At 46.5% G+C, this 11,158-nt stretch overlaps 1 protein-coding gene across 3 annotated transcripts in view; it reads right to left on the reverse strand.

Moving 5' to 3' along the window:
- The window catches only part of LOC109291020 (solute carrier family 22 member 15-like), a 78,669-nt gene that overhangs the window by 61,323 nt on the left and 6,188 nt on the right, over positions 1-11,158 (reverse strand). The window contains exon 1 of one of the 3 annotated variants that reach the window (XM_019507885.1): positions 2,635-2,851. The exons of 1 other annotated variant lie outside the window; for it this stretch is intronic. In XM_019507885.1, coding sequence (XP_019363430.1) covers positions 2,635-2,718 — 84 coding nt within the window. In that variant the 5' untranslated portion in view covers positions 2,719-2,851. Of the gene's footprint in view, positions 1-2,634; positions 2,852-11,158 lie in introns of those variants that run through there. One more of the 3 variants, XM_019507884.1, reaches the window with a different exon arrangement.

The raw sequence follows: 11,158 nt of genomic DNA on the forward strand, positions 1-11,158 counted from the left end.
TTGTAGGGTCGGAAGGGACCTGAGCAGATCATCAAGTCCAACCCCCTGCCATGGCAGGAAAGAGTACTGGGGTCAAACGACCACAGCAAGGTGTTCATCTAGCCTCCTCTTAAAGACCCCCAGGGTAGGAGCCAGCACTACTTCTGTGATTTTCTGCTGCCCATCTATCTGTTTTCAGGCTCCCCCACAGCTTCCCAGCTCCTATTGGCTGTCCTGGAGTTCTCTCCCACTTCCAGCACCTACTGCCGCTCTCTGCAACTTCTCTAGGCGTCCTGGAGCCATCCTCTGGCTCCCCACACCCAGAGCCCCTCTTTAACACCCACACTTTCCCTTAGTCCCATTTTCCCCTCTCCCTACCTGCCTTTTCAGCTCCCCCATAGCTGTGCTGGCATTGCTTCCCTGTTCTGCACACTTTGGGCATTGTCTTTTAATCAGTTAAGATCAATTAACTTGAAGTTACCCCGGAGCCTCAGTTCTTCAGCCCAAGCCCCTGTAGTCTACCGGTTCTAATCCCAGTCTTGGTAAATTTAACTCCCTACACTTCTACTTTCTTACCTTAACTGTTCCCCAGGTATCCCAAATACACAAAGCACATACATACATGCACACATATCACAATACCCAACTTAGGAACTCACTTGTCTGTACGTGTAGGTGGGTGGTATGTGTGTAAAGTAGTGAATACACACATATATACATATATAGATATCATTGTGTGTGTGTGTGTGTGTGTGTGTGTGCGCGCGCGCGTGTGTGTGGTATATAAATTAGTAATCCACGTATGTATCTGCTGGCCTCGCCCACCCTGTTCCATCTGCTCCGTTGCCCCTGCCTCCAGGGAGCAGGGCAGTGGGGGGCAGGGGGGCACTGGTCTCGCCCCCGTCCCCCATCCTGTGTCCCTGCCATCATAGCGGCATGCCACCAGCTCCTGTTGCAACACTTGTTCACACTCTGATTAGCTGTTTGCCAACCAATCAGAGCGCAAGTAAAGCGTTATGGACAGACAGACAGACAGACAGACAGACAGACAAACTTAGGCTTTTATAATATTAGAATTATTGATGACATATTCTATATGGCAAACCTTTAAATATTTCCTCAAAAATTAAAATACGTATCATTTCATATTTATTTCACATTTTTTTTAATGGACTGTGCATTAGCCATAGCCACGTCTTTCAATAATGGTTGCTCAGAGTTAGATTTTGTAAGTCAATAGACAAATCAATAAGAGCGTCTAGATGCCCACTACTTCTGATTATCAGCTACACAAGTGACTTCATAGACTTCACAAAGATCATCCCACAAGCCTTTCTGCCAAAAAACCCAATTATTGCTTTTTGGGCCCAATGACAATGAACTTCAGAGCACTCAAGAAAGAACAGTAAGGCCATGACTACACAAGCGTGGACATTTGTTTCCCTGGGGACAAGAAGCAGGGGCTGCTACCTGTCCCTGGGGAATGCCTATGTCATGCACCCTCTGGTGTGTGGCAGATTCCCTGGTGAGGTAGCAGAGGCTGGGGCCAGCAACCTGGGGGCCTCAAGGAGCTACAGCCGCAGCACTCCTGCAGCTGGACAGCTGGCAGAGTGTGGCTTTGGTGGGCCAGGCTCTGGTTTTGGGCAATGCATGCATGCTGCCACCATGTGCACCACCCTGCTTTTTTTCTGTTGGGTTGGGTTTTTTTGCCCTGCACTCTCCCAGGGTCAAACCCCACTCCTCCCCAAGGTGCAAGGCAGCAGCACAGGGAACACGTGAATGTGCAGTGTGTGGCACTGCAGATGAGTCTACAGTACCACATACTGCACACCTGCACTTGTCTAGATGCAGCCCAAGGGAGGAAACACAGACAAGACAGCGTGCAACAAGAACACAAATGGAAGATCATTCTGGCAGGCAGACATACAACATGACTGCTAAGGGGAAATTTACTCTGTGGCATACAACAGGCACAAAACCAGCTGTGCCCAAGCACGCTGTCCACAGCAGGCTGTAGCACAGCCCCGGCCAACAGCCCCATGCGGAGTGGTTGGAACTGTGCAAAAACCTGCTGTGGAACGGAAACAAGAGAGAGCGAGCTGGTCCAACAGAAGATGCCACCCAGGAAAATCCTTGCCTAGGGTTTCCAACCGACTCATACACGCTTATGGCTCCTCCATTTGCCAAGAAACAACTACCTGACTTCACAAGTGCCTGGCTGGGCCTCCTGGGCTCCCTCCGCCTGGATCTAAGGCAAACCTGTCCAAAGTAAGCGTCCTGGACGCGCACACCCCAACCTTCCAGCCACAAAACAGGTGGTGCAGGCCTCATGGGCCACCCCTGCTGCTCCACACCCTGAAGTAAACCTTTGTGGAAGCCCCATCTGCCTGTGGGGAGCCGCTGCGTCGGCTGGGAAAACTCTGGGACACGGTCCCCCACCCCGTTCAGGGGAGCAGCAACCAGGGGCCCAGCTGGCAAGAGGCCGCGTTTAAGGACAAGCGAGGAGGGCAGAGGTGCCCACCAAGGGCAGCTGCTTAGCTAGAGGCCGGACGGGGCTCTCCTCCCACCACGCTTAACGGGGCCAGGCGGCGCTGCTGCCTCCCTGGGCCCCGGGGCCTTGCCGGGGAGCAGGAACGCCGCGCTTGCCGCGCCCACCTGCAGCAGCACCAGGAAGGCGGCGAGGCGCCGCTGGCTGCGGCCGAACTCCCCGACCTCCCCGAAAGCCTCATCCAGCTCCATGGCCTGGCCCGCGGCAGCCCTGACGCGGGGCCCGGAGGGGCGGAAAGCTGCCCCGCCCCGCGCTGAGCTGGCAGCCCCGGCCTGTCCCCCAACGCAGGCAGGTGCGACAATGGCCCGGCCTCGCGCCCTCGCTCCGCCTCCCTCAGCGCGGGCCGGGCGGAGGCGGCGGGGCCGGCTCGGAGCGTCGCTTCCGGCTTGAGACTCGCCAGCAGGAGCCTCGGGGCTGGGGCTGTCCCGAGGATGGGAGCGGGCTGCGCTCCCGGCCGCATTTCTGAGGACAAACCCGCCTGCTCCCTCACAGACCGCTTGTTGTTTCATGCCCGCGCTTAGGGCAGCGACCTGGGAAAAGGGACAGGGCCCCAACGTCTGCTGCAGCAGGGACTTGCGCTTTACACAAGAGGCTGAAAGGCCTTGCCCGAAACAGCCCAGCCCACTGCTGAGCCTCTGCGATACGGGGCTGAGGAGTCACAAAATAAAACTGGGAGGTTTTGTCCCTCAGCCTCTCTTTCAAGCGCAGAACTCATTTCCACCACAGGTGGGGGAAGCTGACAGTTGCACTAGTTGTTTGGAGGAAAGGCACATCAATAGCTATTGAGTATGGGAGTGAGGGGCACAGCCTCTGAATCTGAAATCCGAAGACCAGGAATAGGGTTAGGCATAGGCAACCCCCAGCAGAGGTGGCAGTGTGCTACCCGAAGGCACTTTGCTTGGCATGCATGCCTCGGAGTGGATAGCAGGAAGGGGGTCAGGTATACGCTACCACAAAGATAGGATGCTTCACAGCTCCCACATCATCTGCCCCACCACACCAACATCTTACAAATCGAGGCTGCAGGTGTTTTCAGCACTCTGTCCTAGACAATAAATCACAGCTGAGCCACAAGTGTTGATAGGGGAGCACAACTGCACCCTACCGCCACTACCCCCACTGCTGCTGGATGCTGGTTCTAGCCAGGCTCCAGCCCTGCAACCCAACTCCATGCCTAGACCAGGACCACACTCACATACAAACCTGTGCACATAACCACCCTAGATTTAAAATAAATAAATTAAAAAAAAAAAAAGCCTTGAGGGAGGACCCTATTCCCTAGAAGAACAGGCTATAGGCAGCCACAAACATCCCCCTTTTCCCCACCAGCATGATGCTCAGCGCCAGAGATACAAGGCAAGCTTCAATGGCTGCTGAATTCTTCATTGCTCATGCCTCAATGTTCTTGTCTGACCCAAAATTGAAAAAGAAAAAAAAAAATGTGGCCACACCAAGTTCCCGTTCCTTACGGACAATCTGAATCTTCTGATTAAAGCACAGGCCAAAATCTAGGGATCAGTGTAGCATGCCAAGCCCCACACCTCTCAGCCCCATAGCCCTGGCACTAGTTCAATTTGTCATGTGTTATGGTTAAAAAAGTCCTCGTGCCCACTAGGATCCCACTTCTCAGGAGCAGGTTTGAGTTCACACCCAGGATTAAATTTGCAAATTTTATGCTACAAGCTCACCATGAAAACACCTAAGCCAGAGGACAAGACACAAATCTGGATTCCCCAACTCCATGCTTAGACCAGCACCCCACTCACATACATCCCTATGCATACCACCACCCCAAAAACCCCCCAACAACAAAAAAGCCTTCAAGGAGAGTCCTGTGCCCCACAAGAAGAGGCCACAGCCAGCCACAAACATCCCCCTTTTCCCTGCCAGCATGATGCTCAACCCCAGAGAAACAATGCAAGCCTCCAGGGCTGCTGGCTTCTTCACTGTCTGGGCCTCAACAGTCTTGGCTGCCCCAGAACTGAAAAAGAATACAATACATTTTAGCAGCACCAAGTTCCCCTTCCTCAGAGACACTCCAAGTGTTCAGATCAAAGCATGAGCCTAAAATCTGGTGCTCTGCAGAGCCCTGCAGCTTTCAGCCCCTGGGGGGGCCCTGGCACTAGTCCAACTGGTTCTGGGGCCCATCCCAGCTTGCCATGTATTCTGGTTAAAAGAAAAGTTCTTCAGACCCATCAGGAGCCCACACCCAGCCTTGAACTCTCAACCTTTTTGCCATAAGCTTAACATACAAATCCCCAAACCAGAAGTGAAAACACACCTACAGGCCTTCCCCAACTCCCTGCCAAGACCAGCACCATACTCGCATACATCCCTATATTCACCCTCCCAATAACAGCAGCAAAATTCACATCCTTGTGGGTGGGCTCTGTCCCCCACAGGGAGACCACAAACACCCCCTTTTTCCCTGCCAGCACGATGCTCAAACCCAGAGATATAAAATAAGCCTGCAGGGCTGCTGCCTTCTTCAGTGCTGGTGCCTCAACCATCTCAGCTGCCCCAAAATTAAGAGAAAAAAAACAAAAACAAATAAAACAAAAAATATTTTGGCACATGCCAAATGGGTACACACTGTGAGTGTGTAAGTCATGCCACTTCCACCCCTGCTGCTCCCAGGCCATGCTCTGGTTGAGCTGCAGCCCTGTAGCCCACGTTTAGCACAGAAGTGTGCAAATGTACATTCCCCTGCCACCCACTGCCTATGCCTTAAATGGTACACACTGCAAGCGAGAGAGGAACAGTGGGAAAACTTTAGTGGTGCCCAGTTCACTCTGCCTTTCACCCTCCACACATGGCCAGTGTGCGACACAGGAGTCTGGGCACAATGGACCTACGGTCTGACATAGTAAATGGCAGTTCTTAACCAGTTTTAACCAGAGATTCCATTCTTATCAGACTTGATGCATAGTTTCTCTTAGGTGAGGATATCTTAGGGTGGTATCTTTTATTGGACCAACACTGTCAAAAAAATACCTCAGAACTGGGACAGCATGTGTTGTAACAGGTTGATGATAATGTTTTGAGTGCTGCTGGTTCAATTCCGTCTGCTGCTGGTGCACTGTGAGGTGGTTCTTATTGCAATAGCTGATTCCACTTTTTCTTCTTGTGTTACATGGCTGTCCTTGGGTATTTCTGGTAGTAGGTTTGAACTTGCTGCATTAAGAGGTCAGGTATGGTCTCCAGGTTAGTGTTTCTTCATTTTGTAGCATAAACGAGTACATTTTATTTCAGCTGATCCCTTTTCTAGTGTTTGGTAAAGAAGATGATTGAAGAAAGTAGGAAACCATCTCTTGCAGAGTTGTGCGGCCTATATGGAGCTGTGTGTGTTAGCTAGAGTATTGCAGATGATGAGTCCCCTTAGGTGTATGTTATGTTAGGTCCTTGTTACACCTTACACTGTGATTCGCACAAATGTTGATGGGTGTTAGTGCTAGCTCGTGTTTGGAATGCGTCACATGTCCAGGCCAGCAGAGGCCTGAAATATAAGAACCCCAGCCCCTACCTGTTCCCCTGGGACAAACACTGCAAGCAGCCACAAGTGGGGGCAGGGGAAATCTGGGGTGCTGGGGAGTGCGTATTTACACCAACATGTAGCCTACAATTGCTGCACCTTAGTGTAACACGAGCTGCCTAACACAGAACAAAGATAATACTGTCCTTGGAGCAAAATAATTTTGAGCTGCATCACTAATACTTAAAACTAGTTTCAGGTGTTAATGTGCAGATAATCCAGGAGTTAAGAGCTCCAGGAGCCACCCAAAATTACCCAACCCTTACTTTCTCATAGGACACAATTGGCACCTCTCCCAGGCCATGAGCCAAATGAACACAGCTGAGTTAAGGCAGGCTGGAGGCAATATCTAACAGCTGATCCACTAGATGGTTTATTCTCACACAAAAAAAGTGACCAACTGCAGGATATATAAACTTCTGTGTCCATATTCTTTTTTGTCAGCTAAGGTAAAATTTGTTGCAGACTAGATCTGACCCCTGGGTCACAGGTTGCCAATCCTTGCTGTAGGTTTCAGTTTTGACAAATCAGTTTTTGCTGACAAAAAACTATTTTGTTGGAAAACAGATCACCTGTCTCTGTAATGCCAGACAGAAATCTGTCATTTCTAGACTTGTTACAAAAAGTGGCCCTTTTTAATGGACTCAAGTAACAATAAATCTTTTCAACTGTGCACTTACCTTTCTGCGTTGTAGTTTAGTCCATCTAGAACAGTGGTTCTCAACCTTTTTAGACACAATATGTAGAGCCCAGATTTCTATTCATTCTGATGTTCTGTTTAAGCATGCACAGTTGAAACAAGGCTTGGAAAAGCCTGGAAAAAGTAAACTTTCGACCTCCTGGCCTAGTTGTCATTAGTGATCATGTGTTTGGACTGAGGGGTCACAGTTAAGCGGATCAAATACATGTACTTAATACATACCATCAAGGAATATCCCATCTTAAATCACATTTCTGCATCCTTGTTATGTAAAGTCTATGTATGGATGTGAATTTAAACAGTGGAAATCTACAGGCTACAAAAATTAACCCAATATATGCCATCAATAAAATACTATGACTTATAAATGAAGCTTAACAACACAGCCTAATAAAGCTTGTGAAGTTTTAGGTCTGATCTGTGAAGGCAGCATGTAGTAGTGAGATTTTAAAACGAAAAGTTTAAGTAGTGAAGGACCATATGCAACCCACGCAGCATTTTACTCTGGTGAATAAAAAAAAAAAAAAAAAAAAAAAAAAAAAAAAAAAAAAAAAAAAAATTCCCATTCAAAATGAGACCCCCCCCCCAAGCAATTTACCTTTGCCAGATCAACACGTATACACGTCCCAAAGAGAAGCACGTTCCTAAAAACTGCATATAGAATTATTTTTAAATGGAAAACTTCCAATTAAATAAGTTAATGGCTAGACTACACAGACTAACTTGCAGTCCTGAATTTCCACCCCCCCTCCCTCTGCCCCTGCCCCCAGTATCTTCATGAGCTTGCTTTTATGGCATGTGTACAGCACAGTGCAAGCACATCCTAGTTCCCCATACCTATCCACCCACTTCGGCTTCCACCCCCAAAAATATGCCAGTAAAGATGCTTCAGGGTCATCTCCAGGAGCTGCTCTCAAGCATGCTGGAAACTGGTGTCTTAAGAGCAGCTGCTGGGGATGACACTGGAATGTCTTTGGGGCAAAGTTCTGGGTTTGGAGCATCTGAGTAGGAGTTAACTAACACTGATAAAGTAATGTTAATCCAAGATTAGAGATGCATAAAAATAAAACCAACAAGTTAATTTCTAGTAAATTTGCTGTTTATTTTACATTGTTTTAAAAAGTCACACTCACAATAATAAGACACCCATTGTATCCTGCTAAAAATAGCATTTTATTAAGAGAAAGGAGCAAGGTAAATTGATGAATAATCCTAAAGGCTTTTCTTTTACAAATATGTAAACAAGCTGACAGCAAGTTAATCGTACAATAGAAAAATTAAAGCTTATATTGTATGATTCTTAAAGCTACTATGTTCAGTTTCAACGTAGACTAAATCTAGGGAATTGCAGTACTGCAAAGTCCTTGAAAGCTTTATGAATATTACCTTCACGAATATGCATCTTTTGTAGAAAAAATACTTTAAGAATACTGACACCTCAACTGATAAAAACAAACTATAAAATGCATCTCGTCACAATATTACCACTGTTGAATATATCTAGTATTAATTTACCACTCAATATGCCTAATTTTTAAGGTTTTCAATAATGCTTATCAACTTAAATTAATTACTTTTGTGGTATGTTTAGGATAATATTTAATCACTTCAGAGGTAGGGAAAAAAGTGACCATTTTGTCAGCAGTGTTAGTTACTTTGCTCTTAAATTCTGAACTACATTTACTTGCAAAGATAAATCTTTACCTTTTCATCAGCATACCTAAAGAGTTAAACACATTCTTGGTAAAAAGTAGAAGCTGATAGTTTTACATACACTTAAGATGAAATTTTGTTTAACAACAGAGTTAAAACAGTTCACAAAATCCATCACTGTTTCTGACTAAATGTTTTGAACCTTTTCATAAACTGCAATCTTTAAGTAGCTGAAACTATAAATAGTGCCAGGCAGTAGAAAAGGGCCAGAGTTTTCTGAAAATGCCTTCTTGCATTTATTTTGGCTATTTTGCTTACATATTTTAATTTCCAAAACATACCAAATGAAGTGGAACCACCTTAGGAGTCAACATCTACCTTTATTTAATGTTTTTCTTGGATATCTGCTGGCTAGAACTATGCAAGTTATTTGTTCAGTGTTGCTAGCCCAAATTCTGAAAATTCCCTTGACATATATATGTGATTAAAAAACATAATATTTTAGATAAGAGGTCAATCAAATGTCAAGCATGGCAAGGAAACAGGTAATAAATAGGTTGAGTGGTAGATATGATACAACTAACTCAAAGACATGATTCAAGGTATGGGATGAATTAGCAAAGAACATATCAGGTTGTTGGAAAGACTCAAAAGATGTTGGAATGGAACTGACCAAGATCATGCATAAAATTCTTTCCTACTGAACTGTAAAATAGCCATTCCTCAGTGGTGCTGGGGTCATTGGGAGTGCAATGTGGCATTCAAGTGGTAAAAGCAAAAAAAAAGTAAATATGCAGGAGTGGGGGAAAGAGGAGTGAGGAGCAAGACAAAGGCATTGAGAGATAACAACAGATATGAGTTAATATATCTTCTTCCACCAGGTTTGCATCTGCAATGGAAAATGTCATGTTTGGCTGCCAACGTATACAACTGAGCCACTAGGCTACCTTGTTACTTTTAAACGGAAGGCATACAACTAAAACCCTTGCACTGCTTTGAAAAATCTCACCCCTTAATCTAAATATTTGTAGAAAAAACCTGCATCATAGAAGAAATGCTATCAATACGGCCTCTGGAGTTATTGAGCTGGTAAGTCAGAGTAGTTGTAGACTGACCAGGAGTCTGCAACTACATATAACAGACATACAACAGAATGGGTAGTATTTAAATGACTGTAGAGTTATGCTCAAGAGAATGATCCTTCAAAATGCGTATGAGGCTGCAGAAAACTTGAACTCGGCAGCCTTGAAAAGTGAGGCCTGCCACTCCTGTATAAGGTGTTAACTTCTCAAGAGGCAGTGATCGTTGCAGGTGCTTTTATTGGACCAACTGCATGGTTGCGGTAGACTTCGAGAAAAGTTTTTGAATATGAACCATTCCTCATCAGGTTAATATCTCCTAATGATAACAATTTTACTACATCTCCCCTACCTTCTTAAGTGCCACTCGTAGGCTAATAAATCAAAACAGAGAAAGCTATACTAACTTGACTGTGGTAGCACTGAAGTACAAAGAACCTAAGTGCATCTAATACACATGCAGCAAGGCTGCACAGAGCTTCAGGGCAGACTCAATTAATTGCATCTGCTCGAGTGTGGTAATTACCATGATCCAGCAGACTCCAGCGTCACGTGTATCAGTATCTCTGTGCTAAAAATGGCAGCCTGGGGGCCACAAGCTAGCCCTCACCCCCAAGAGCTCCCATTGCATCATACAGGTAGCCTGGCTCGCCCACTTCTGGCCTTATGCATTGCAGAGGCAACCCTTCTCCTCCCTCCCTCCCTCCCCCCACATCATAGGCATGTCTGCTACCACTGCACCCACCCCCACTCCTGGCCATGTGTGCCACCCACCTTGTGTGAGCAGCCTGGATCCTCTTGCCATGTGCATGCAGCACAAACAATCCAGCTCCCTTCCTCAGTGAATGCACAACATGGGCACTCCAGCCCTCTCCTGCTACACTGCTCCTTCCCAGAAGCAGGGACAGGAAATAGAAGCTGGAAGAAAGAGAGAGGAAGCCCAAAGAACCTGGCTGCCATGGCAAAAGCAACTGAGGGAGTGGGGTGGTGGCCAGAGCCTGCAGGTCACATGCAGCCCAGAGGTATAAAAATTAAGGTCTCTGCTGCACAATTCAAATCTAATAGGATGTAAGGGATAAATCCTTGCCAGCAACACTCAAATACCATGGCAGCTGGCTTGATACAAGAACAGAAAAAGAAGGGAATGGTAAAAAATGTTTGTAACAAAAAGTTCTGTCCTAATAATGTATGGTGTATACGTTTTGCTTCCTTGTAACTGTTTCATGAAATCTTTCAGTGAAGCTGTGTCAACTTTGGTGTTTTTAATCTCTCATGGAATGCTACAGATACCAACTAAAAAGTAGTGTCTTTTTTAAACTTGTTCTGTACAACAGCTTTAGTATTCACTCAGTTAGGACTAGACTTCCAAATTCTCACCATTTCAGCTCTACTTAAGGTAACACTAATATAAATTAGCCACACTTAACCACTGTGGGCATATCTACTTGTACAATTAGTGCGATATAATAAACTCTGGCACAGCTTGCCCCAGAGTTTATTGCTCCCAGGTGCTGTGCTTACATGTGTGCCTGAGACCATAGCACAATGAGCGAGATTGGAACAGCCCAAGCTAGCAGAGGAGCTGGGGGTCAGCCTGCCGGCCCAGGGCTCCTCCAACACAATTCAACATACTGTGGAGGGGCTGGCTGGGGCACAAGGGTGCTCCA

This window comes from Gavialis gangeticus, unplaced genomic scaffold (assembly GCF_001723915.1).
Source record: "Gavialis gangeticus isolate Ggan-Ray unplaced genomic scaffold, GavGan_comp1, whole genome shotgun sequence".
Taxonomy (NCBI): Eukaryota; Metazoa; Chordata; order Crocodylia; family Gavialidae; genus Gavialis; species Gavialis gangeticus.